Genomic DNA, 25,739 nt, shown 5'->3' with positions numbered 1-25,739 from the left:
CTTCGATTCGCCAATTCTCAACTCGTTGTGTTTGTAAACAAATTTGCACGTGCAACAATAACTGACTTAGGTTTAAATATATACACTACTTCTATTTGATTACATATGTATATAGTAGGTGCAAAGTATATTTCATTAATAACAATACGTTTTTCTACAATGTCAGCGCAATGGAAGTAGTTAGCGTTTCAGAGACGAATGTGAAGTGGAAACCAATTGAGGAAGAATTAGGTTCGTCCTTTCAACGATAAATAGGCAATTTTTAATAATAATTGTACTAAATAGATACTATTAAATCCTAACCGATATTAAATAATTTCTTTTCTCATACTAGATAGTTATATAGTATTAGAGCGGTTCGATTTATACGGAGCCAAAAAAATTAAAAAAACGCATATGAGAGAAATGTTGTACGGATCATTCTGAATTATAAACATTTTTTCGAAAGTTTTTGAGATATCTCAATGAAATTTAATACCTGCATAGGTGCATTTTCATATTCTATTGATTATTTGTCGGAATCGATCAGATCGAACAACTATATCACATTGTATCTCTCATACAACCAATCATTCAGACTCAGATTTTTGAAACTTCGGCCTAAAAATCGCTGGCTCTAAACCAGTGTTAGACCCATAGTCTCTTAGGTGAAGTTGTTCAGAATGATCCGTAGAACATTTCTCGCATACGCGATTCTACAGAAAAAAATCGACCCGCTCTAATGTGTATATGGTGCATATGAAGATTTGCGGTATTACAGGCAATTTTACGGATTTTTTAATAAATGAATTAACAAGAACCTTAACAATAGTTCAAGTCCTTAATTACAGTTCCTTCGTAGCCTGTATTATTCCAAATAATACTAAGAGTTTTTTCTATTGATTTTGCCTCAAAAATGTTTGCTGCTAATTCTTCAAAAGCGGTGATGTACTATATATACATACATATGTACATAACTATCATACAAACTGATTAGTCCACATGAAGTATATTTATTATTATTTTTTCATTTGAAAAGATAATTTTAGTAATTTTGGGTTTTCAGTTTTGAGTTCGGAGCACAAGAGCACATAGCTGCCATTTTCATAAAAGATAAATCATGGTTCGACTTAAAAGTTGTTTATATCAACCAACGTGGCTAGAAATAACTAGCAAAACATTAGCTGTCGATTATAAACGGTTGCCCAAAGGGAAGCTTTATTTAAAATTACTGAACAAGTTTAAGGGGTTTCGAAAAATTTATTTTTTTATTGTCTTATTAAGTGCTACAACACCTCTAGAATATTGTTCTAAATTTTCTAGTTGATTCGAGTAATAGTTTCGGAGATACAGTCTTGGGAATTTGTGCGCTCGAGGCTAGCTACGCTAAGTGCGCCATCTTTAAACGCGTTTTGCTCGAAACTGTGTCTTTGAAGTCGGTTGACAAGATTTCTCGAGAACTACTCAACCGATCTTCATGAAATTTTACACAGGTTTTTGAGATACGATTCTTAAAGATGTGGGCGTAGAATTTTTTTTGATTACAACTATTTAAAAAAAATTAATGTCGCGAAATTTTCACTGAAATTTTAATTTTTTTGTAGAAATGTCTACCAAAAATCCAATTTAAAATTTTTTTCTTTCGTGCAAGTTCGAAATCAAGGTCTTAACTAAAAAACGTATTTTTTCACTTTAGATGATCCTGTAAGAAGTTGATCTGCCAACGCGGAATAACCGGTAATCGCGTCGCAATGACAGAGCTTAAAGTACTTGTTTTTTATTTCAATATTTCTTTGTTAATAGTGTGTGTTTGTAACAGTAAAAAACTCGAATAGAATATTTCATTTTTTATATGAGAAAAAAATTTTGAAAAAATGCTGTTTTTTACCTGAGGAAACCCAAGTAACTGCTTAAAAAATTCATACATAGAAACTTTAACTGAAATCTCTGGTAGTGCTCTTGGTTTATTAACCAATGATTTAACCGATAGTTTGATTGCACAGTACCATTCTTTCGTGTAAGACACTACGTGCTACAATATTTAAAATGTACATATATCCCTTCATATATATTTTATAGCAATTATACAACTATCTTTGTACATATGTATGAATGTAGTATGAGTATAAAATTCCTCAATTATATGAAAGCATTCGATTATTTATGCATTAAAATTTTTGCCATTAAATCAATGGAAAACACACATTAGCAGACTGACTGGCAGACAAAAAATATTATTATTGCTGATTTCGTTGACAGCGTAAATATGTATGTTCATATATTTATATATGTACATATGGTATATCAGTATACACCTTCAATTAAAGGTAGTTAGAAAGGCAAAAATTTGCATGTTTTATTTTTTTTAATAAAAAGTGTTTAAAAATAAATTTACCAGTTTCGGAGCTACTAACAATTTACAAATGCATATATATGTAAATGTAAATAACAAAGTTTATATTGACAACCAAATAATATATAAAAAACGCTTCTTAATAACTGCGGTTAAAACCTAGAGTAACCAGTTTGAATGCAACACAAATCTTTTTATCACAAAATGCGAAATACAAACACACAACAAAACTTGATTTTACATAGCAATGTACATACAATATATACATATTCATATATACAATATATTATTTACATGCATACTTTGGCAGTTTGTCGTTTGCCAACTGTCTACTCTTGAACTTAATTTGAAGAACATTGACTTTGGTGCAGTCTGGTTGCGAAGTTTGCAAAGTAATTCCGCACATACAGCCATACATACATACCTTTTTGAACTTGAACTTGATAGCTTAGATCCTTGAATTGTATATCGATGGGCTTAACGCGCTCTTTCAGCAGTTTACCGTGAGATTCCAGCGTCATTTTGTGTGTATGTTTTGTGTGTGCGCGGTGTTAATTGAATTTACTATTTTTAGTTTAACTTTATTTGCTATTATTTTATATTATATGTATGTAATATATTTATACGAATATGTGTAAATTTTATGTATATTTTTTATATTTGTACGATCACAGTTGTTGGGAATTTTACTGAAATTTTGCACTTCTAATTGAATACAATTGTCACTTAATTGTTCTGATTATATTTCTTAAACACAGTACACTCTCCGCACTTTTATTGTTGCCACGCTTTATTTTTATTTGTTATGTATTATGTATATACTTATGTATAAATATATATATATATATATATATACTTGTATTTTTATTTATTTATTTATTTTTTTTATTTTTTTTATTTTATTTTAATTTATTTTTTTCTTATTTTACTTTCAGCTTCTAGCAACACCGTTGAAAATGTGTTCCTCTTCGCATAGTAACAGGAAAAAATCAGCTGGAATACATTTTAGCTCCAACTGTAATGAAATTACAACAAAAAAGTCAATCAGTACAAAGGGGTAAGTCAAAATGTAAAACTCTATTAACCTTAAGACATTCAACATTTCTAAATGCATACATACAAACATACATACATACTACATAACTACACACATAAAAAAAACAACAAAAGCAAGCACCAGCATAAATAATTTCGCGCTTCCGAAAATTCTAAAGGTGATCGTGTTTTGACTAACGTTTAAATTATTTTGTGTAATTAACCTACATTTGTAAGTAAGTTGCTTTAAAGCGACTTGCTAATGATTTTTTTTTTGTTTTTTGTAACACACACTCAATTATTTGTCTCAGTTCGGCGGTTTCGCATTACAAAATTAAAGGCCTTTGAAATTTTTTTCAAACATAACCCAAACAGTTGCCGTCTTTTTCTATAGTATTTAGTATTTCGTAACAAAACAATCACTCAAATTCCAATTCCGCACAAAAGTCAAGAAAGCAGTTAAAAACATACAATCATTTATGTTTGTTTACAACATTCAGTAGCGCAAGGAAGCCAGGTGACACTATGACACCCGTCAAACTCAAAACAATACCAACCACAATGTTTTTGAAAAGCCGTAATTAACTATATGACATTCCACAATATTATGGGCTTTGATAATTACGGATATTGCGGCACGTATTCAAAAGTATGTACATACATATGTATGTATGTACATATTTTAAAACAACGTATGTACATATTTTAAAACAACGTATGTACATATTTTAAAACATATACATATGTGTACATAAATCTATACGAACCCCGTAGGCAAAAATAATACGTCTAATTGAAAATTGGTGAAAACATTGCTAAGGCACTTCAGCTCTGCTTCTTTTTAGTAGATGAAGGCTTCATAAACGAAAAAATTATATTGTCTGCACTTTACAATTACTGTCAAATATCCTTAGTAATTGTAAACAAAGCGTTCGCCTCCTTTCGTTCTTGACGATACGAACCAATGTATTTAACGAACTGATTTTTTATTTGACAGCTCTTTGAGTGTCACCAATTGATCATAGAAACTTTCATAGTAAAAACAGAATAATAAATATTTATTGGTCAGTCAAAAATGTAAAGTAATAAAAAGTATAAATCAATCGTAATCAAAATCTGACTGAAATCTTTATTTGACAACTTTTTGAGTGTCACTGATTGGGCATAGCAGATTTTTGAAACATAATAACGTAATCATAGACAATTAGCATTGAAAATACTCATATATTAATATAAGTAAAGTATAAATCGAGTACAATCGAACACAAAATTTATGACAAATATTTACCAGTGGCGTCACTTTAGCAAGGAATTGTGATGAAAATGTATAGAAATTGTCAAAGAGTTGAAAACGGGGTTTTCAATAAGAGCGTACAAAAAAAATTCATTGCCATTATGTATGGAACCCGATTTCTTTTGCATGATCCCCACGGCACGCTTGCAGAAGTCCAGGCGGTGAACCCAATTTTCAACGGTTTTCAAGCATAAATCGGCCGATATTGCTGCAATTTCACGTTCAATTTTCGTACGAAGATCATCAAACGTCGTTGGCTTGCTGGCATAGACCATAGTCTTGACGCAGCCCCACAGGAAATAGTCTAACGGCGTCAAATCGCACGACCGTGGCGGCCAATTGACTGGGCCATTTCGTGAGATAACCCGTTCACCAAACTTGGTTTTCATTAAGTCGGTTTTTAATTTTCTAACCGCTCCCGCGCGCTTTAATTGAAAAACCCGCTCTTAAAGTTGAGGCCATTGACTCCGAATTTCGGTAGTAAATTTTAATAATTTCAACTCGTTGTTGGATCGCATATCATTCCATGATGAAATGGCAAACCTTACTGAAAAGAAATGTCAAAAGAGCGGGAAAATAGTGCGACCTTTGCCGTCTACTTTTGTAGCGTCCCTATTTTAAAACCCCCTATTATACTCGAGACATTATTTGGTAATACACAAAGTGTAGTACAATTTCCAGTTTTCAGGCCTAAATAGGGTTTAATTTGATTCATGACAGATCAGATCACTCAAAATAGTTGAATATCCTATATTACACAATCATATGAATGCACAGATCAGATTCTACGAAAATTTACAAGCTAAATTTTAAGGTCAGCTCTTCTATTAGTTGTTTATTCATGAAAATCGGTTAAAATTCTGCACACATAGAATCATAAATTATAACATATGATTCATTAACATATATAGAAGCAGAGATTACAACAATATAATTATATAATACTAATAAAAAGCAATATTTGTTAGTAATACTGCTGGCTACGTAATCTTATCTAATCTAGATGGGAAATCAATTAGACTACTTAAGTTACTTCCTACTGGGCGCACTGTGATATAGACAATTATATGTTCCCATGCACAAATCCCATATAAGTACATACAATGTATGTACATCTTATGGTCGCTCGCCTTTACAACACTGCGTGTTTTCACAAAGCTTTAAAGATTACATACAATAAAAATCACAAAATGCTATTATAAAAATTTACTGTTACTCTTCCGATCAATACTAAGTAGTTAAGAATGCTACAAGTCAATAATTAAAGTTTATGATCTCCACTTATAACACGGACAACTTCGTGTCAAGCAACGACTTATTTATACCTGCAATTCCTAAGCTCCATTAATGATAGACTATTACGATAGACTGGTTAGCGCGTGCAGTATTTCGTATCAAAGTTTAGAATAATGTAAAGCATTTGCGATTTTAACATAATAATCTTACGTTACGCTTTTTTTATGGCACCTTACAGGTAGAATAATCGTTATAGATATGGAGTTGTAATATAAAACGTTGGGAAAGCTCTATGTGAAAAATAAGAAAACAAGTACTAAAACACTCTCAGGAGCTCTCTTCAACAGGCAACACCATATTTTACTAAATTCATATTAAACACTTTGTGGAAATCCGAAACATTTCGTTCTCCTTAAGTTCGTACAATTTGCAAACCAACATGTAAACTCCAGCCGATCTGCACCCCTTCTCACTTCTATTTCCTTGTGCTGACAGAATCGCAAAAAATCGAACTGCTTTCATTCCAACGTCCTTACACCTCCAGTTAATAGGTAATTAGACAATAAGTAAACTGTTCATAACAATTATCTTGAACCTTCTAATTTGTGGTAGTGAGACTTTATAGTTCATAAATTTAACACTCAGTGTTAGATTGTTAATAACCTAAGCTGGGATCAATTAAATTGTAATAAATACACAAGCGAAGTCAAAGTTCAAGGTGCGAACTTATCCTTACTATTTGCGCCGCTCGTGTATTGTATTGTAGCCTATTAACTAATAAAGAAATTCTTTAATTATTGCATTCTATTTCAATTTATTATTCATTATGATCACAAATCTTATTGAAATTGTCAAGTTAATTAACTAATTGGAGTTTGCATTAATTTGCATACAAAGTGGACCAGACTATTCTAATTGTAGTTAGAAATAGAACAAGTTCTGTATCAATAAAAATTTAATTTTTTACTTTAAGAGTAAAGTCCATCTAGTCCAGAACCTCAAATAATACTATTATGTACATATATTTTTGGGAACGGTTAGAAAGGAATATTCAAATAATACTTCAAATAATTTCCCCTTAAACGAACGGACGAAAGTTTTTTTGTTTTTTGATAAAAGAAGCTTGTTTTTGTTTGATTAAGAAGTTTGTAGAATATTTAAGGGGTAGAATATTTAATGGGTTTACGGGCTTAAAAAAATCGATTTTTTTATGGTCTTACTAAATTCTAGAATTCTTGTTTCTAGATCGGTAAAATTTTTTTATATGTTCGTGTGAAGTTTAATATCCATATGTCAATTAGAATCTGTTTGGCAGCCGTATATTTACGTCTCAAACGTGTTTACTTCAGATTTAGTGCTTCCGGTGGTATCACGGCCACGAAATCGTTGAAAATTTCTCTAAAGTGTTTTGGTAGTCCACTTTGTCACGAGAATAAGTATTTGAAGAACACAAAGCATTCAGTGAAGGTGTTGAATTCATCGAAAACTTGCCTCATGGGACCCCCCTGTTAATGACAATGTAAAAAACGATCTTAAAATCACTTATGAAACGACTCAACACATTTCGGTTAAATTCTGACCAAAGTACTTTGAACCTTTAGTTGAATAATTTTTTTATAACACTTCTTAATTAACATTATTTAATTAGTATTCTGTTTTTCTTTTTATATTACACACTCCCGTTAATTTCTTAACTTTGCTACTATACATAAATCATTATTTTTGTTTTTGTTGTTTTGTTTTCAATCACCTTTGAGGCCAGCAAATACTCCAATCCCACAAACACAATCATTCAAACGCTTATCCAAACTTTACTAACCACAACAATACCAAACAACAAACAACAATAACAACTTGACTTGACAAAAGTAAATGAAGCGACCAAAATATATTTATACTTAAGCGCGAAATATTCGAACCCGTTTAGTAAGCGCGCAATGCAAAATCAGACTGCCGCATGCTATAGGAAACGGACCGTCTTACCCGGTAACCACTTCGCCAAAAACTACGGAAGCGAATCCAACAACGAATTACTTAAAACCAGATGAGCTCGACTGCCCAATAAAATACAAAATAATAAACACACACACACACACGCTCAAAAAATAGAAAAAATAAAATAAAATTTACAAACTGCGCGCAGGTAACCGAAAAATAACAAAAACAACAAATAAATAAAGAAAATAAACTAGTAACGCACGAAAAAGCATAACACAACAACAGCGCTCAGCATTTGTTGATGCAAATAGCGTCGCGAAGTCAAAGTGCCAGAGTCAAAAGCAAAGCAGCACCAACAATAGCAGCAGCAGCAACAAAAATCGTAGGTAAATACGTATATGGCAGAATATAAAGAAATATTTGGGAAACAAAAGTTATGAAGACAAAACGCATTTCGACATATTAGCATTGTTGGTGGATGAGTCTTCAAGAATAACAGCAACAACAACCTTAACAACAACACCAACACCTAATATGTCAACACACAAACACAATTATTAATAAGCCAACAACCTTCAAGCAGCAAGGTAAACTATGGAATTCCAAAAATAAATATACAAACAGAATTTCAAAAGTAAAATTAAAAAATTTAACAAAGTGAAATGATGAAATATTAAATATGATATGGTTAAGCATATAAAAGGCTTGGGGTTTGTATGGCAGCTATATACTATAATGATCCGATCTGAACAATTTCTTCGGAGATTGCCAAATTTCTTGAAAATATCTCGTTATATGAGAATTTTCCATCTTCTTCTTCTTTACTGGCGTAGACACCGCTTACGCGATTATAGCCGAGTTTACAATAGCGCGCGGGTCGTTCTTCCCTTTCGCTGTTTGGCGCCAATTGGAGATTCCAAATGTAGCCAAGTCCTTCATCACCTGATCTTTCCAACGGAGTGGAGATCTTCCTCTTCCTTTGGTTCCTCCGGCGGGTACTGCGTCGAATACTCTCAGACCAGGAGTGCTTTCATCTATTCGCACGACATGACCTAGCCAGCGCAGCCGCTGTTTCTTAATTCGCTGAACTAATTCGACTGCGGTTTTCGTCGTTGCCAATGCGCAAAGAAATTCTTCCGCAAAACCTTTCTGTCTTTCTCTCGAAAACTCCTAGCGCTGACTCATAAGATGATGAGTGACTTTTAGAATTTGGTCTTTGTTCATCGAGAAAGGCTTAACTTCGCAATTGTCTACTCAGTCCGATGTAGTACCTGTTGGAAAGATTTATTCTACGTTAGGTTTTGAGGCAGTTGTTGTTGGTGTTAATGCTGTTTCCAAGATAAACGAAATTATCAACAACTTCGAAGTTATGACTGCCAACAGTGACGTGGGGGCCAAGTCGTGAGTGCGACGACTGTTTGTTTGATGACAGAGAATATTTCGTCTTGTCCTCGTTCACTACCAGACCCATTCTTTATATTCTTTGACCAACCTGTAGAGAGCAGAACTAAAATGTTTTCCATACGAGCACTTAATTCCGTTCGTTCAGTTTGTATGACAGCTATATACTATAATAGTCCGACCTGAAACATTTCTTCGAACATTGTAGCCATGCCTTAGATCTGTGGGATTACAAGCTGTTCCAAATGTCGTATAGATTCCGATCGTTGAGTTTATATGACAGTTTTGAACCCTCGCAATTTTTGATTGCTCTTTTTTTACTGAAATCAATAGTTTGGGGAAAAACACAAAGACATTCATATGACAGTATGTTCGAGTGCATATTAGTCTGCGCAGCATACGCTTAAAGTACGCGCAGCAGGAATGACGCGCAGTAATCCTCGTATCGGATAACTTTTAATTAAAATCAAACGCCCGTATATGAAGAAATGTTCAAATCTTTCTAAGAAATAAGATCTTTCTAGAAATAACCGAAAATCTCAGTCTCAATCACTGATGATCAGTATTGCGTTGTCTGCTGCTGCCGGACGGAAAGTGCCTATTAATGAGGAATATGAACTTGAAGAAATATGCATATTAATAAGAGTTTGCAGACACATATAATATTAACAAACATAAGACAATATTCTTTCGAAACGGAACGCTGACTGCGGTGCAAACGCACAAAAAAATTTTCCACTGCCCCAAGGCAACTCAACGCAAATGTGCGTTGTCAGCTATGCTAATAAGTTTCAGGGCTTTAAATGTTGAAAAATTAAATGTCAGCAAGTTGTAGTTGCGTCTGTCATGCCAACTCCGCACATTTAATTGGAGCTACACAGTTCATAAAGAAGCGATCGTAGTATGTTATAGGACCTGAAGAAGTTTTCACTTTTCAGCAGTTCTTTGAAGCGGTGACATAAATACATATGTACATATACATATTTAGGTATTATTGTACGAGGATAGCTTTGTAAGTGACACAGTTTGGTCATAAAGCTTTTATATTTTAGACTATATTTTCTATGTTTAACTATTTTTATTGGTTTTTTTTATTTAAGAAGGGTGTCAAAGCGATGACAGAGAAACGAAAAATACACCCTTTCAAATACATCCCGGCATCTTGTATGAGTTTATGATATGCAGCCTGAGTAAGGAGAGATATTTTTTATTTAAAAAAACTTGCATCTTTCAGTCTAAAGAGCGAGTGAGAGCAAATCGTTCTTTAGATTGAAAGATCCAAGCCTTTTAAATAAAAAAAAAATCTCTTCTTTCACACCCAGCAATTTACAATTATTTTTTTTTTTTTAAGTTCTTTATGATAAAGATTTCAGAATTGCTCGTTTGCTTAGGCTTTAGGTTTTTTAATATTAAATAAAATATTATCTTGTGATATTTTATTTAAATTTTTGTATACATCTTCTTCTGTCATCCTGTATACTATATATGTAGTATCCGTCTGTATTCTTCACATATACGAATACAAGTGCAATATATTTCATTAATTTCAATGTCATATGCTTTATTAATAAACCGGCGCATAATAATCATTATCTTTTATCTATAACTATATGGATTTTTTCGCATTAAATAATTTTATTTTACTATCTACAAGCATATGGACAGGCATATGGTTTAATGGGTTTTACTTGTAAAGGTGTGTCCAACTGAAGGTTCGTCGCGTTCAAGTGATAATAATTATGATTGAAGTAATGTGATTGTCAATGACTAAGAACACAAGCACATTGTCTACAGTACTTCGTCTTTATAAAGGGACGTCTCTTTGTACTAGTCTTGATCTTTATATGTAAAGAGTTATCTAAAAATCCCTTACCTATTGGGCCGAATTTTGAACAGAAAGTTTTCAATATGAAGAAAACTATCTAATAAAGATACATATCGTCACAACGTATCATAAAAAAAATTGAAAATCCCTGTCAGATATAATAACAATTTTATAACGAAAACTCAAATTTTGTTTCAATATGAGTGTATGATAACCAATATATAACCTTTTTATAACGAAATCTCAAATTTTGTTTCAACATGATTGGTTTCTATTATATCGTTTTTCCTTCGCCTGTAAACTTATGAAAAATCATGTTACGTTATTTTGCATTTTAGGTGATGATATGTTTGAAAACCATATTTTTATATCGTGATATCAAAATGTAAATTTTTGCTTAATTATGTTATGCTTATAATCGTTGATCGTGCATTCAAAATTTTTCTCTGAATTTATTATATTTTATTATTGTATTATTGTACAATTATATGTATCTGGGTTCTATAGTCATAAGATGACAATAACAAAGGTTTATATACGAGTATCGCTTTAATTTTTATTATTTAAACAATGAGTCCAGTTGCTGCAATATTAGTGTGTCATACACTGAGTCAATGTTCTTCGTAAATTTATTTAATGTACATACATATATATGTATATACATAAATATGTACCATATATCACACTTTCATATAACTATTTACAATTCATTTTTATTCAGTCAACCTTCAGTTCCAACGGTTACTTAAATACGAAATCACTTTTATGCATATGCGATTTTCTCATGCCATTTTAAGCTTATTCTTTAGTCCTTGCAGGTCATTGTCTTAATCAAAATATTTCAGAGAAGTTAATAAATTTATCCTGGGAAGTAACAATAACTTTATCCCTCAAATATTTCAAACTTTGTGCCTGAAAAAGTGTTTTTGCAGGGAGTTTTTCTTCATTACGTTATGAAGATAGTATTACAGTTTGAACAAAACCTTGGCCAAAAGCCATCGTATTTTAATGAAAGCTTATGGTGAACATGCTCTAGCAGAGCAAACGTGTCAAAAGTGGTTTTTTTGCATGTGTGATTTTGAATTGGAAGACGAAGAACAGCCTGGGCGGTCAAAAATTTTGAACTGGAAGCTCGATGAAGATTGATTGATTTAAAATGAGCCTAATACATTCAAAAGAGAAAAATTATGTGATATATGAATTTAAGGCAAGAGACGTTGAACGACGATTTTCCATGTCAGAAATGCTGATTTAACGCTATAACTCGGTGTTCTTTTTGCATTGTGACTGGTGATGAAAAATGGTTTCATTACTACAAGTACTTGTACTACAACTATATTACTCTAAAAATCATATGTGAAAGCTGGCCAACCTGCCAAATCAATGAAGAAAACGATTATTCATGACACCAAAGGTTGTGGTCTGTATTTAGTTTTTAGCTTCTAAAACCGGATGAAGCCAATAATGGGCACCATTACCAACAACAACTCATCAATTTGAAGTGACTGTACCGAAAATCGGCCTAAATTTGCGATTAGATACGAGACAATAATCTTCCATCATAACTCCGCTCGGCCTCATTTTTCAAGATCGGTTAAAAACTTTTTGGAAAACAGCGGCTGGGAAGTTTTGGCTCACCCGCCTTATAGCGCAAACCTTGTCCCTTCAGACTACCAATTGTTCCGTTCTATTGAGGATCACTTACTGGAATACAGTGTACTTCAGAACAGTGTATCAAGATCGGCTTAACTCATTCTTGATCGCCAAGGAATCCTCAAACTACCACAAAAATGGGAAAAGCTTCAGAAGGGCAATACTTTGAGTAATACTACGATACACGATTTTCTCAAATAAACAAAAATCTACGAGCTACCGCTAAGGCGCTAATCAAGATGATGATCGTGTTTACAAGTTTTTCTCTTTTATTCTTAAAAGTCAACAGTCCTAATAGGAGAGATATTGGAGACTTTGTACTTCTTCCATATTCTACATATTATTTGCTTTCATTCTCAGACACCTTATCGAACATAAGACAAACATATTATTAATAAAATTATACCGGTGCTCTCCGGAAATATTATATATTTTTAAGTACTTGGGACCACACGTGAATATAATATTGTAATTGTTGTGAAACCGGTTATTGAAACTCGTCTATAGGTATTTCGTAATATCTACATATGTGTAATCAATTAGTTCCCTTATATATTGCATATATGACCTGTTTTGAACTGTGATAAGTAGTTCTATGAATTTTATAAAATTAATTTTAATATATACCAGTATGTACGCAATGTGTCATTAATTATAATTCAGAGTTTATGTGTGGTTTTTTTAATTTATGTTCTAAAACCCCCTACACGTGTCTTTCAAGGAACATTGAAAACTGCTTTCATATCAATGAAGCAGTTGCTTTTATCACACTCGCATCTGTAATTATTTTACTTTTCTTAATCACGTTTCACATATTTAGTGACACGAGCTTGACTTTTGATACGTCAAAACCGTACTAAGTTGTAATTAAATTGCACTGTTACGGTATACACTTATATAATACGGTTTTTGGCTTCACGAACTACCAAAACGACACGCGCTGTTGTTGAAAAATAATTGTATCTGCCAAATAGAAGGAATCGGAGTCCGAAGATGATGACGATAACTTCTGTCCTTCTACCCAACAAGTCTAGACTTACGTAGGTTAACAATTTATAAAAGGCACAGCACGAAAAGGAACCAGGAAATTAAAAAAAGTTAACGTGTTACCATAGCTAAATAATTCCTATGACTCGGCAGTGGTCCAAACTCCATTTTTTACCCGGAATTCTTATAACACAAGATCCCAGTTGAGGTACTTTGTTCAATAGCATTTTTTTTCATGTTAACTCGCAGCAGCTCGGACTGATGTATGGACCGACTTGGCGTATTTTACTACGAGATCTTAAATTGAAAGCGTACAAAATATAGCTTGTGCAGGGACTGAATCGTTGATCTTGAAAAGTTCCAAGAAGATCCAACATATTCGAGCCAAGTTTTGTTCGGCGATGATTTCTGGCTCAATGGGTATGTAAACAAGCAAAATGGACACATTTGGGACGAAGATCAACTGGAAGAGATTCAAGAGCTGCCAATACATCCAGAAAAAAAAAACGGTTTTGTTTCATATTTCTTCAAAACGATGCCGGTGAGAAAGTAACCGTCATTGGCGACCGCTATCGCGCCATGAGAACCGACTATTTGTTGCCTGACTCGTGATCTCGGCAGCATTTGGTTTCAACAAGACGGTGCCACTTCCCACAGGTCACAACAATCAACGGATTCATAGAGAAAACACTTCGGTGAACATATATTTGCACGTTTTGGGCCGGTCGATTGGCCACCAAGATTCTGTGATATCACACCGTCAGACTGTTTTCTGTGGGGATATGTAAAGCGGACAATCCCGCTTCGATTCAGGCTTTTTAGCAAAATATTTTTACTAATTAGACATATAATTGTTATATAAAATCTCTTTGAAAAAAACTTTGAAAGTCGTCAATGATCCATTGCGTAGTCAATAACCTAAGGCTCATTGAGTTCGTTAGGAAGAAGTAAAAGCGTCATTAACCTCAGGTTATTGACTTCGCTAAATGTAAACAAATTGATCAATAACCTCACCATAGGAAAAGGTTGTGAACTGTGCTACAGAAAAAAAGGGGTCAAAGTCTTCAACAAACGGTCAATGACCCTGATTGGTTGTGGATTTCTTGAAAGATTAACAAATTAGTCAATATCCTCACCAAAGATCAAAGTTTCCAAAAAGGGTTGTGAACCTCTCTAAAGGTTAAAAGGAGTCAATAACCTCGCTAGAGATAAAAAAATGGGCCAATGGGCTTAGGGAAGGTTGCTGATTTCGCTAAGGGTAGAGAAAGTATTCAATGGCATCATCATATGTTAATAGCCTCAGAAAAGATTGTTAACTTCGCTAAAGATAAACAAACTACCAGGAAAGGTTGTGAGCCTCGCTAAAGATAAAAAGAGAGTCAGTGACCTCAAGAAGGGTAGTTGAATTTTTCAACATTTTCTTTTTAAACTAAGGGAACATTGTTGATTAAGCCATCAAGTTGGGGTGTATATAGCCTACCCCAATTTTTTACAATATTTATAGTCATAAATAAAATAAGTGTATATTTGACAAAGTTATATCTGTGTTTTAAAAATTACCATATTTAATCTGAGACAAGCAATCGGGTTTACTTTATCGTTGGACTTATAGTAAACTTACTTACTAGATCGTTGGAGCTTTATACTTTATGTTAAAGCCGCCATATTCGATTTCATAAGTCTCTCTTGAACAAAGCCAACGAGTAACGGTTGTAGTAAATGCACTCGATGTTAATAATACTTTAATTGTATTAAATAACCAAAAACAGTCTCTAAAATTGTTAAGACCAACCAAAACGTGTGTAGCGCAATATTTTGCATACATAAATTGAAGGTGCAGTTCGTTTGGTTTCTACTAGTCGAATGTTGTAATTTCCTTGAACTTGTTGCTCAACCACTACACACACGCACACATTAGTACACAAATAATTTACAAATAAAAAAATTGGAATAAATACACCGACGTACACTTATTTTCGGTAGACGCGCACCGAAAGCCAAATAACGAATGTAAACAAAAGCCGGCAGCCAGAAATGAGCACGAGCACTCGATAAATGGGGGAACCGAAGCGTGACGAATTGCGACCGTATAAAATGGATGTTGCAAGCGAGACGGCGAGCAACTGTAATTGAATGACCGCGAAAATGCGCAAACATAACAAATACACAGCACACATTTGGTATACTCGTATAAGTATTAGTGTGTGCATAAACAAGGTGCAAGTGCAGCATGGCGGTCGACGTGAGAGGAATATGCAAGGCGATTTGTCTTCTAATTATGGGCAAGACGGCTCCAAAACGCCACTTGCCGGCGCGTAGATATCAATTACAAAAATAGTGACAAAGCAGTTTTATTTGCGGAAAGTTTCACGGTTTTTTTCAATGGCGCCGCTAATTAAGTAATAAATACGAGATTTAAAGGACATAGGTCTGCATAAATGCAGGTGCTTATTTTGATTAAAAATATTAGTTCTTGCGAAGGTTCAAGATTATGGTCGCAGAATTCGCAGAAACAAATAGGCAATATAGACAAAAGCCTTTCAAATGTTGACAAAGAAGTTGATGATTATTCATCAGCTGCATAATTCGCCAGAAGCTCTTTTGCAGCTTATCCGCTAGTGGTATTGTACAAGATTTGTGGTACTTTTAGCTTAGCAGTCTCAAGTTCTTTTCATTAGCATATAAAGAATTTTTTCGCTCAATATTCTCTTGGAGAGCTCATACCTCTCCTTTTCGTACTTTCGAACACATAGGGAACCTAGATTCCACCAAAGCTTCTAATAGCCGAGCCGTCGGTTCGCGATAGCGAACATCCAAGTTTATTAAAGCCCTGACAAAGTTTCTCAAAAAATTTATGTATGTATGTTAGTGGTAGCAAGGAAAGATCCAACACTCTAAAAAATGAAAAAAAATTTTGTAAATATTACTCATACGCACTGTCGAGTTGAACGTCAAAATCGCTATGACTTTTCAGTTCAGAGTTTCATTTCGTGGTGGCGTTGTAAAACTTTTTGGTGGTAAGAAATTAGGAGTTGCCAATGACATTATCTCACAAAAAAGCTAGGAAGCACATTGTATCGACTTTTGAAACTTAAGCAGAGTGGAGAAAAACTGTGGGCTAGTAGGAGTTTAGCATGTTACTGTATCCAGATCCAAATTACAATAAAATTAGCCTCGATTCGAAAGACAATTCGAGCTTTTCATCCTCAATGTTCTGGTTCTTTTACCCTGAGGACTCCAGTCTAGTGAAGTGTAGTTTATAAAAGTGTTTGGAAGACGTCAAGTGGTATCCTGACTCTGTACGGAATATACCCTTTCTTCATCCCACAAAAGTCCATTCTTTCGGCAAAATAACCCTATTTAGCTCAGTAAGCATTGTCAGATTTTATGTTAGGAGGTTGCAACAATTACTTCACTTTACAGTTCATGAAACTACATAAAAGTTCAATACCGGTAAACTAACCTATTTCCAATGGTCACACTGCCATTCAATTATACCATATTTTTTCAGTTTATTTAATTTGTTTTTTATCAAAACAATCAATTCAATTAAAATTTATAACTTCCCTTGGTTATGTTAATAATCTGTTTTCTTTATTGCAAAACGAATAATATTTAAAAATTTTAACTTGGAAACAACCGTAAATTTTTTTAATTTTAATTATTCGTTATTAACTTTTATTGACCATTCACTTATTTAATCACATTCAAAGGTTATGGCGCTCCCACAGTAAGGACATAATCGCCATGATAACAAATTTTCATGAAATCTTTTAAAACTTTATTTTCACTTATCACATTATATACAACAATTCCGGGCAATTAAAACGGCACGCTCGAAAAAACATACGAAGTTATCTTTTGTTGCAAAACAAAAACATTATACGACACGCGCGTCGCAATTGATTGTTGCTGCCACATCGAGTCGCCTAAGGAAACTACTAAACTACTGAAATACTAAAATTTTGCTAGCATTGATGCACATACCATAAACGAATTTCTATGCGTAATATGTATGTGTGTGCGTATATGGGCATTGCTCATACATATGCACATAATGATTTTACGATGTTTCAAATAAGGACGGTTTCGGGCCCGAGTTACATGTGCAACATGTGGTTTGCGTCTGAGCTAGAGAAAGTGAAGACATCCGCTACTACATAAATATAGTTTGAAACGAAAAATTCTTGATAAAAAGATTAAATTTTTACATTGAGTAGTCGAAAAAGTCTTTTCGCATTAAAAATTAAATTCGGAAAAGTTGAAAAAAATTACAGCTGTTCAAAAATTAGTGAAAATAATGAATAAATTCGATATATTTTTAAATTTTTGTGTAAAAAAAGGAAGAGTGCCCAAACCACCAATGAAATTTGTGACGTTGGAAGTCGGAGACGATGCTGTCTCAGTTCGTGTTGCACAACAATGATTCGCTCGCTTCCTTTATAGAAATTGCGAAATTTCGATTTACACTGATGAAAATTTTACACTGATGGAATAATCTCTAGCAAAAAGTGGTCGACCAAAATGGTACATATTTATTTATTTATTTATTATTATAAATCCCAATATATTACTTTATTATTTTGAGTTATGAAGGTAGAACTTACAGGGTGCAGGGTATTTTAAGTCGGTCCCGAAATTTGTAACACTCAGAAGGAAAGTTCGGAACTCTCTAAAATATGTATAAGTATAAATGATTAAAGTGACGAACCGAGTTCATTTAGTTGTTGTTATAGCGACAGAAATCTGCCGAGTTGACAGTCCTTGGCCATATAAAAATCCGGGTCCGTTCCGGTTACGCAGACCCGACTGTCGCGGGAATTATTTAGTCGATTTAGTCATATCCGTGTGTCTATCCATCTGTACACACACGAACTAGACATTTAGTTTTTGATATATCCATCTAAAAAAATGTTATTTTTTCCTCAAGAAGCGTGTTTGTCGGAATCGCCGATGTCGGACAACTGTAGAATATATGTAGGTGCCATAGAAAAAAAACTTCACAAAATGTGGCATGGACAACTGTCCAAGGCAACGTTACTATCTCAGAATATATTATTTACATTAAAGCCCTATATCATATCTATATCTGCCATACAAACCCACCTTTCAAAATCAAGTCAAAGATCTCTATATAGAAATACAATGAGCCGAAGTCTTTCAAGTTATTTTACAATGCAGGAAGTGGATTTATCAAGTTTTATATGTACATATAGAACATACTTACTTCACTGATTATTATCATCAGTTTAAAATCGAACCCACAAACTTTGTACTAACAGCCGCCTTGCAGCAAACAAGAGCACTCCAGACCACGACCAGTGCCGCCTTTATTTGGCGACAAACCTGCAGAGAGCATTGCGACCGCTGCCTTTCCTCCAAATGATATCATTTTTACGCTGAATGCGAATATAGTTGTTGTTGTTTCTATTTTACGCTATCTATGTATGCATTTGACGATTTTTGTTGTAGGTGTAATATGGTTTTTTTCTGCCTTTGCTTTTTGTTTTTGTGCATTTTCTATGGCAATTTCTTTGTGTGGTCTCTTGCAATTTTTGTTGTTGCTTATTACACTCACGAAGTCAATTGAATAGCGTTTGCTGCCGGTGGCCCACACACTAATGCACTCATCTAACCACACAAATGGCACAATCAAAGAATTAGAATGCTCATTGTGCATGCGTACTTACACATCTCTACATATGTATGTACATATATATGTACAAATATTTATATACAAATATATCTACTCATATGTATGTACATGTGCATGGAATATTGCAAATATGTCTAAATTTTTTTTAAAACTACATACACACATATATGTACATAAGTAGATAAGTATTCGTTTGTATGCATGCTTGTATGTTTACTATGATTACATTAGAAAGCAAAGTGAGCATACAAATATTAACAGCGAACAAACAACAACAAAAGTTCTTTATTTACTCTGCGGGGTAAAGAATTGCAATAATGAAATTATGAAATTGACGTTAGAATATGGTTGGTGGAGGCAGCAGGGCAAAGCTATCATCGTTTCATGTCAAAGGATATCGTCATGTGAAACACACCAGTTGCTTCCAAGAAAATTAAAAAAAAAAACGTAGACAAGTAGCTGTTGAACAAGGTAGTACGTGCAGAGGTATAAAATATTCACGAGCTAAATTCAATTTTGATTTTCATTAGAAACTCGCATAATGCAATTTGTTGCACCTGGAAGCTAAACTTTTTCCCATAACGGTAGAAATGAAAATTAATTGAAAATTCGAAAAAAGGTTAACTTTGATTTCATTAAATAAAAAATTTTCCATAAAAGTACTTGATTTTGATCGGTCTGTTTAAATGACAGCTATATGCTATAGTAGTCCGCCCTGAACAATATGTTCAGGTATTAAAGCATTGCCATGAACAATAATCTGTGTTGAATTTCGCGAAGATATCTCGTAAAATAAAAAGTTTTCCATTACAGAACTTAATTTTGATCGATCCTTTTGTATGGCAGCCATATGATATAGTGATCTGATATCGGCGGTTTCGGCACATGACCACCTCCTTGGGGAGAAAAAGACTTGTGCACGTTTTCAGAACGATATCTCAATAACTGAAGGACTATTTGGCGAATATACAGACAAGCGGGCACAGACGGACTCAGTTCGGGTCTCCAACTGGGTATTACAAATTTCATAGCAAACTTCTGTTCAGAATATAAAAATATCCGTATACTAATATGAAATTGATTTCGGCGTCAAAATTGAATCTTAATAATAACATACATACTTCAGACTGCCAATTAATAGTTGTAAAGTTAATTGAACCCACTTTGTCTATATGAAGTCTTGAGCACATCAAAATTGGATCAAGCCAAGTTCGAACAAATGTCATAAGGTCATAAATTTGTTGGAATCTCGTCTTTGGTTGGAAAAAATTATTTAACATTTTTAGAATTTATAAAGTTTAGTACTTTCTTCCTCAACTCAAAATTTGCGAGACCACTCCGACGTATTTTCTTACAGATTTAAAACCACACAGTAGACTGCAATATTTTGATAAATATGGGTATTCGAATTAGAAATATACATACATATAACAACATAGGTACATACTTGTAGTACATGCCATGTACATGTACTTATGTAAAAATATTTATCGCGTGAATAGACGCAATGACTATGCGTCAATTGATGACATCATGAATGATGAATGTATTTATGAACTCCATATTACATATATTTTTACACATATACAACTCTCTCTTATTTCAATATTTACCCTCCTCGGTCTGCTTAGTACATTTTCTCTTGCACATAAATTTGATAACAGGTCAAGGTCATTGTAATACATCACGCTTTCATATACATATGTATGTATGTACATAATACTAGTACATTCACTTACATCACACTACACTCATTACTAAATAAATATAGGTTAGTCTGGTAGGCCAATGAGCCACGCATAGACCAGTGTTGGTCCTTTCACACCAGATGGAGTTCAGTTCCTAGTTACATGAAAAGTAGTCATCCTTAAGGGCGCCTGCACTTGACGCAAATTTCAGCAGACTCAGATTCACTATTGATACCTCTTCATACCAAATGCTTACAGCGCAGTAGAGATGCTCTATTGTTTCCCTGGTGCTTTGCTCTAGACATTTCCTGCAGTTTTCTCGATCTGTCAGTCTCATTTTGCGAGCGAGTGTCGCCACCAAACAGTGACCAGTTAGTATTCCGATCATGTTCCTACAGTCTCTTCTATCGAGTACCAATAGGAATTTTGTGTACCTCCGATCTACCGTTTTACACATGACTTTTGCAGTTTTGCATCCAGGTAGCTTGTTCCATCGGGTTTTGGTTCTCTTTATCATATTTTTGTCCAGATCATCGTATAGACAATGCATGGGTCCAATGTTGTTCAAGTTTTCGGATGTTAGCCGTACACCATTCTTGACAATCTCGTCCATTATTTCATTGTCCTTGATGCTTTTGTGACCTGACACCCAGTGGAAGTAAAGTTGCTTACTTTTGGCAACACTTTCCTCTGCTGCCCTGCTTCCGACGACTACGACGTTACTGCCTTGATTGCTGCTTGGCTGTCTGCGTAGATGTTGACTCTGGAATTTCCCGCAGGTGCATTAGAGGCTAGCTCTGCGGCAATGGAAAAAACGCCAGCTTGAAATATACTCCAATGGTCCAGCTACTTAAAATGCTGCCATAAATAAGTATAAGTCAGTGAGTGACTAACATCTTCCTCAACAGATTATTTGCGATACAATTTGTAACATGTACTGTTTCATTTCATCACCCCTTTTTTGAATTTAGTAAAGCCAAAGTCGAAACTTGTATACAAGTTGTTCTATTTTACGAAATTCTGAATTATTGACCTAATAGCATTGCTAATGCCAAGGGTTAAGTGTACATTCTATATGACGTAGCGTTTCAAATGGCAACACACACATTGATGCTTAGGAATGACATAATATTAGCAGCAGTGCGCATTATTCACCATGACAGACTCTACAATAATTTTCTTGAATTAACTAGGGCGACCGATTTTGATTTTGTACATACGAGTAAAAGAAATTTAATAAAGGAAAAATTTGATTTATGCACTGTTTGAAAAAACTAGGTAAGAATCATACTGACCTCCTGCCTATTGATAATAACTGAAAATAATCTGCCTTCAAAATCATGATTGGCGACTTTAACGACAGGTTGGGCAAAGAAGGTATCTTTGGCACAACGGTCGATAAATTCAGCCTCCATGATGAAACATCCCCAAATTGGTTGAGGCCGATCGACTTCGCCGGAGCCCGAAATATGGTTATCTGTTGTACCAAATTCCAGCATAGTAAAACTCATCAAGCTACCTGGCTGTCTCCGGATCGAAAAGCCAAAGATGTGATAGACGGAAGACACGTCTCCAGTGTTTTAGACTTGCGTATGCTCTGAGGTCCCAGCATTGACTCGGACCACTATCTTGTTTCAGCGAAGATATGCACCCACCTCTGTGCAGCAAAAAACGCACGACAACAAACACAAAGAAAGATCGTCGTCAAGAAGCTTCAATCACAATACATACACAGCCGACCGATTTTCTACTCGACTTTCACTCCATTGACTCAGACCACTGGGACGAGTACCAGAAGGCATTTGTAGTGGAAGACATGTCTGCATACTGCATTTTTATGCAGGATAAGAACGCAAACACACTGCTAGAAGTATTCAAACTCGAGTTTCGTCCGAAAACATCACGGTTTTGGATTGGCCGGCCCAGAGTCCGGTCTTGAATCCAATCGAAAACCTCGGGGCAGATATCAAAAGGGGCTTTGGAAAGAAATCAAACGCTGACAATTATAGCAAAATGTCAAGTAATATGGCTGTGCATATTAACTGAGCGATGTCAGCGTTTAATTCGTAGTCTGCTTAGAAGTTGCAAAGCTATGCTTCAATCAAAAGTCTATCCGACTAAATAGTAACTTGAAACATTTTCTATTGAAAATTTGTTTTTTTTTGGAATTATTTCTAACATAATAAACTAAAACCTGAAGTATCCTTAATAAGTTGACCAAGTCAAAATATACAAAAACATGTCGTTTTTGAATTATGAAATAAACCAATGTTTTGAAAGAAAAAGAAGTGTCCTTAATTACGTGAACACCAGTGTATATATCAATGATCAGCATGATGAGCTGAGTTGATTTAGCCATCAGCGTCTGTCTGTCCGTTTGTCCATTTGTTTATACACGAACTATTCACTCAGTGTTAAGATATTGATCTGAAGATTCATAAACGCCCCTTATACTAAAGAAGCTGCTCATTTGAAGCAAAACAGGAACAGCTATACATACACATATCATACTAATAAAACTATACGTCAACGTACCCCAGCAATTATTGAGACTACATTTTATTGAAGTTTGTTTTACTCAGCTTAGGAGAAAGTCCACAATATGATACCTAATTCTCTAACAGATTTAGATTATATAATAAAATTTCAGTAAAATGAAAGGAAATTTTATAAAATTGATTACTATTACAAACATATTTAATTTCTATAATTATAGCAGCTCGCATTAGTATACATACTTGTATATACTTACATACATATCGTCACTTAAAATATAAAATAACATAACATGGCTTTTAATAAGTTGGCAGGAGAAAAAGAACGATATAAATTATAAACAACTCATATGAAAGCAAAATTTTAATTCCAGTTATAAATTGGTTATATCTGATAGCAGCTTTTAATTTTGTAAGTATGTATATACAATGTATATTATAATACATTAAATCGTAATCAGTAGCAAACTCAATTTTGATTTTTTGGTCATGCATGGTTTTGCATTTTAGTTGACGATGTACAAGTATGTATGTACATATGTGCATAGTGCAAAACAGTTTATTTGTTGCAACAAGTGCTCGAGTTCACAGGCGTGCAGTATTTGCACGAAAGTCTTTATAAATATTGAGTTAGAATATTGTTGTTGGTTTTTCATGATACACATGTGTATATTTGTACAAACATATTAGTATATGAATGTAATAGGAGCATCTATTCCTACCATATTTGCTGTTTTAATTGCGGCGTTTCTTTTTTCTCCAAGGAAACATCAGTGGAAAAGTTATGATATCGGCAATTACTATATAGTATTTCTTTTACGATAATATTTGTTGTAGAGAGAAGCGTTTATTTGAGATTATTGACGTAAGTGCAAATGTAAATACATATTTATCCATACATATACATCTCAACAACTAATTTTAGGAACCCGTAATAAGTAACAGGCGTAATATTATATATAATTATTGTGATAATTACTCAGCAGTTTTATGAGAAAATTAACAGATTTACAATATGCACGTGTATATTCACATATATGAATATCTATGTAAATATATGAACTTTCAAAAAATATTATACACACTCTATGCACATACATACATACGTGCACATTTATGCAGTGCTATCAAATGCTGTAATTATAAGGGACAAATTGAAGGTACTTAAAGAAACACTTAATTGCCATAAAAGGCCACGTCGAAATTAATGCCGTATATGGTATATGTTGATTTTTTTTTTCGTTTTTTTTTAACCATTCGAACATTTTAATTTTAATTTTTATCTACTTGCTATTATAGCAAATTTTTTGATGATATTTCGTTCCCCTGAATATCATTATAGGGCTACGTGACCACTTTTACATAAATTTATCATTAATTAAATTCCAATTAGGGTCTAAATTGCTGAAATTGCAATTAATAGATATATTATAACTGATAAGTTACAGTATTATAATATTATCCTCGAAGGGTCCATAGCATTATTAAACTTCATTAAACACTGAACAGATTATAGTTATTAGCCGAGTCAATTTAGCTGTGTCCGTCATGCCGCCTATCTGTTCGTTCGTCTGTCGAAAATATGGAAAATATAGACATATAGCATATGTATATCTAAGCATATTGTCGAAATCAGACCACTATTAACATATGTATATGTAGTTGTCATGCAAACTGATCAATCAAAATCAAGGTAAGGATCATCAGATTCAGAGTGAAGGGTATTACAGTTTTGTGTTTTGTGTTTTTTTTTAATTATTTTGTTATACTTCAATTTGCTTTTTATTTTTTCCTTTTTTCTACCTAAATATTTAAATTCTAATATACAAGGTGCGTTCCAAAGTAAACAGTACTTAAAAAACAAAGAACAAATGGTTTTTTCGGCAAAATCAATTTATTTTATTCAAGATAGTCTCCTTCTGCTTCAAAACAGCTTTTTGCACGGTCCAAAAGCATGTCGAACGAGTGTTTTAGCTCGTTGGCCGGTATGGCCGCCAGTATGCCAGTGCAAGCCTTTTGAATGGCTTCTACGTCTGCATAATGCTTTCCTTTCATGAGCAAATGCATTTTTCCGAAAAGGAAGAAGTCGCACGGTGCCATATCAAGTGAATAAGGGGAGTGGTTAATAGTTAAAATGTAATTTTGGTCAAATAATCGGTCAGAAGCGACGATTCGAATGTTGGATTCTGAGCAATTTTT

General features: G+C 33.8%; 1 protein-coding gene across 6 annotated transcripts in view; it reads right to left on the bottom strand.

The window, feature by feature from the left end:
• Positions 1-25,739, bottom strand: part of LOC120767680 (ATP-binding cassette sub-family G member 1) — a 43,609-nt gene that overhangs the window by 15,259 nt on the left and 2,611 nt on the right. For 3 of the 6 annotated variants that reach the window (XM_040093858.1, XM_040093859.1, XM_040093862.1), the window contains exons 2-3: positions 3,262-3,347; positions 2,757-3,120 (exon numbers count right to left, since the gene is read on the bottom strand). In XM_040093858.1, the coding sequence (XP_039949792.1) occupies positions 2,757-2,853 (97 nt within the window). In that variant the 5' untranslated portion in view covers positions 2,854-3,120; positions 3,262-3,347. Of the gene's footprint in view, positions 1-2,756; positions 3,121-3,261; positions 3,348-7,647; positions 7,718-17,164; positions 17,180-25,739 lie in introns of those variants that run through there. The other 3 variants (XM_040093863.1, XM_040093861.1, XM_040093864.1) reach the window with 3 other exon arrangements.

This window comes from Bactrocera tryoni, chromosome 2 (genome assembly GCF_016617805.1).
Source record: "Bactrocera tryoni isolate S06 chromosome 2, CSIRO_BtryS06_freeze2, whole genome shotgun sequence".
NCBI classification, from domain to species: domain Eukaryota; kingdom Metazoa; phylum Arthropoda; class Insecta; order Diptera; family Tephritidae; genus Bactrocera; species Bactrocera tryoni.
This window is presented reverse-complemented; position numbering and strand designations above follow the sequence as displayed.